Raw genomic sequence first — 3,074 nt, forward strand, 5'->3', positions numbered from 1 at the left:
TCGCGTTTTTTTTGTATATATATATATATATATATATATATATATATATATATATATATATATATATATATGTTTTTTTTTTTATGGAGGAATTTTGATTTCAGTTAGATTTATGAAACATAACTTAGCTGTTGTTTTTCTCACTGGTCATGTTTTGACCCACAAATCAACTTATCGTCCCCTCCATAAAATCTCTGGGAAGTCTTTCTGTCGAATTTTATATGGAAGTCCGTGTTCTGCCAAGGGAGCCAAAATGTGAATGTAAAACGCCCAACACAGAGAACCTGACTGCTGAAACTTCATCATGAACCGACATGAACCCTTGCCAAAAGAGAACTTTTTATTCGGTCATAATCATATTTCTCCGTTTAAGAAGGTTCAGCTGTTTCTTTTAAGCTCAGTCAAAAGTGGCCAAAGTCACAGTTACATTTTCCACCAGCCACTAAAAATGACCCTTACTTTTTGTTTCCTGTCGAAAGCTTGCTTTTCGTCACCGTCTGTTGTTTTTCTTTTTTTCCTTTTCCCTTAGGACATCACGACTCTGACGGGGGTCCCGGAGGAGCACATCAAAACCCGCAAGGTTCACATCTTCGTCCCCGCCAAAACGGCCATGCAGTCTGGCATCAACAGCACCAAGAAGTGGAAGATGGACTTTGACACCAGAGAGCGGTGGGAGAACCCGCTGATGGGCTGGGCCTCAACGTAAGTCCACCACTTGGAGTGAATCTGGATCATTGCTAAGTGGGGTCACAGTCGTTCTAATTGTGTCCTCTGACGTTTCTCTCCTGGGATGTTTTCTTTCTTCTGCGTTTCAGGGCCGATCCTTTGTCCAACATGGTGCTCTCGTTCTCCTCAAAGGAAGACGCCATTGCTTTTGCTGAGAAAAATGGTAAGAATCCATAAAAGTGACAGAAAACAGAACAATAAAGGCTGTGAAGTATGTAAGACGGTTGGTTAAACTGATTGTGAATGTTATGCTTCAGTACAAACCTTTTATTTATTATTTTGGTTTATAGTGCATTCGGTTAAGTAATTGTAATGATCATGACCAGCTAATTATTTTTTTTGTTTGTTTTTTTTAAAATAAAATTCTGGTTTCAGTGTTACCTAATGGCACTTTGCAGAGTTTATTCTTTACTTAGATGTGTGAATGAAAAAATTTAGTTTTTATGCTTCACAAATATATTTACGTTTTTAAATACTTTCCCACTTCAGAGCTTCGCAGGTCAAGTTCCTTATTCTGTGTGCTGTGATCTGCAAAAGTATTCACTCCCCTCAAAACTTTAACGTGAGTCGTTTCACACGACTCATACGACTAGCCACAGGAAATTAAACGTCTGCAGGCCTAATGAGACCAAAATGAAACTTGCCCCGCATGAATGATGCAGCATATGGCTAAAAACCACCTCAAGTCATCATTCACACTTTCATACATGGTGGTGGCTCCATCATGCTGCAGGGAAGGTAGGCATATCTATTTATAGTGCAAGAAAACCTATTAATGGCTGCAAGACACTTTAGATATGTTTGGTAGTTGCCATCCTGCAGCACAATCACTCTAAATATACAAGCAGAGCAACAGTAAAATGTTTTAAATCGAACAATATTCATGTGGGGCAACGATCTGTTCAGAGTCAGCATCTATATGTAGTTGAGAATCTGTGGCGAGATTAAAAAACTGTCCATCTACATTTCTTCAGTAAATGTAGCTGAGCTCCAGCTTTTTCAAGCAGGAACTGGCTACAAAATAAAGTCGTTAAAGGCACATTTTAAAAGACCTGCAGCTGGAATTGCAGTGAAAAGTGGTTCTATAAAGATTTTACTCCAAGGGACTGAAATGTTACACCTTTCAGATGTTCATTTGTAGGAAATAAAATAAAAAAATTAAAAAATATGTATTTTTATTTCACAAAGATGCACCATCGTGTTCTATCACATAAAATCACAAAGTTTGCGGTTGGAACATGACAAACTGGGGAAAAATTTAAGGGGCGCAAATATGTGAACTCATATGTGTAAATGAGCATAATATGGGCTCTTTATTGCTCAGCTGATTCGCTGTTGTAAACCCAGTGACTGTCATCGGAGAGTAGAAAGACGATTATAATACATCACCTGTTTAAATCTAGATAAAAATAAAAAATAAAAAAAAAGCCTCTGGAAAAACAGACACAAAAGAGAAAAAGTTTGGAATGATTCAATCTGAGCTGAACAGGCAGTTAAATATGAGTGATGTGTTTTCTGTCTAGCAGCAGTCAAGTTGACTGACTCAGAGAACCAAACCATCTGGGGAGGCTTGTTGAAACCAAGTAAAGGAAACTGGCTTCTTCTGTTTATTGCGCCACGAAAGCGATTAGAGACGTTCTGAATACACGCAGCCTGTAAATGTCCGCCAGACACCTCATCGGCGCTAGAGCACGTCCAGTGAACGGACAGGACGCTCTCACTTACTGTCGTTTTTTTTTTTTTTTTCCCGCTAGGTTGGAGCTACGAAGTCACAGAGAAGAGGACCTCAAAGCCCCGGGTGAAGTCGTATGGGGCGAACTTCTCCTGGGACAAGAGGACCCGGAGGTCTGCAAAGTAAACCGAAGGACCCATCTGTTTCCTGTCCCGACCTGCGTGTGTCCCGCTGCGGACTTATTTCATTCTTGTGAATAAATGCATAATTATATATAAGAAAACTAAACAATTGGGTCATTATTGCTTTCGCTCTTCAAACATTCACCTCATTAATTGACTACCCGACGCATTCTCGCCGAGTAATGAGGTGTCTGATCTCCCGGTCGAGTTGTGCAACGGCGAAACAGAGTGGTACGTTTCATTGCATTGAGAACCTGTTTAAACACACAGATAAATGTATCTGGGGGCCAAAGCCGGGGACATTGTTTTTATCCCGTTTCCCAGATTGTTTCATTGTTTGGAGAGCTGCAAGAGAGGAATTTTAAATGGGAGCTTTGAACAGTCCTTTTACAACATCTGTGCAGTGAGGTTACCATTGAGCACAGTCCCAAACTGTTAACTCCTAGGAGGCTTTTAAAGACCCTGGCACACTTAAAGGTGAATTTTGATTTCCT

General features: G+C 39.9%; 1 protein-coding gene across 1 annotated transcript; it reads left to right on the forward strand.

The window, feature by feature from the left end:
- Positions 1 to 529: 529 nt before the first annotated feature.
- Positions 530 to 2,686, forward strand: ndufs4 (NADH:ubiquinone oxidoreductase subunit S4; the record flags this gene model as incomplete). The annotated part of the gene is made up of 3 exons (XM_015059562.1): positions 530 to 702; positions 816 to 889; positions 2,481 to 2,686. Coding segments are annotated over 3 exons (351 nt in total), but the record flags the coding sequence as incomplete, so codon positions are not given.
- Between the last annotated feature and the right edge of the window lie 388 nt (positions 2,687 to 3,074).

The sequence above is a fragment of the Poecilia latipinna genome, unplaced genomic scaffold (assembly GCF_001443285.1).
Source record: "Poecilia latipinna isolate Pla-1442-1.1 unplaced genomic scaffold, P_latipinna-1.0 Scaffold1638, whole genome shotgun sequence".
In the NCBI taxonomy this organism is placed as follows: Eukaryota; Metazoa; Chordata; class Actinopteri; order Cyprinodontiformes; family Poeciliidae; genus Poecilia; species Poecilia latipinna.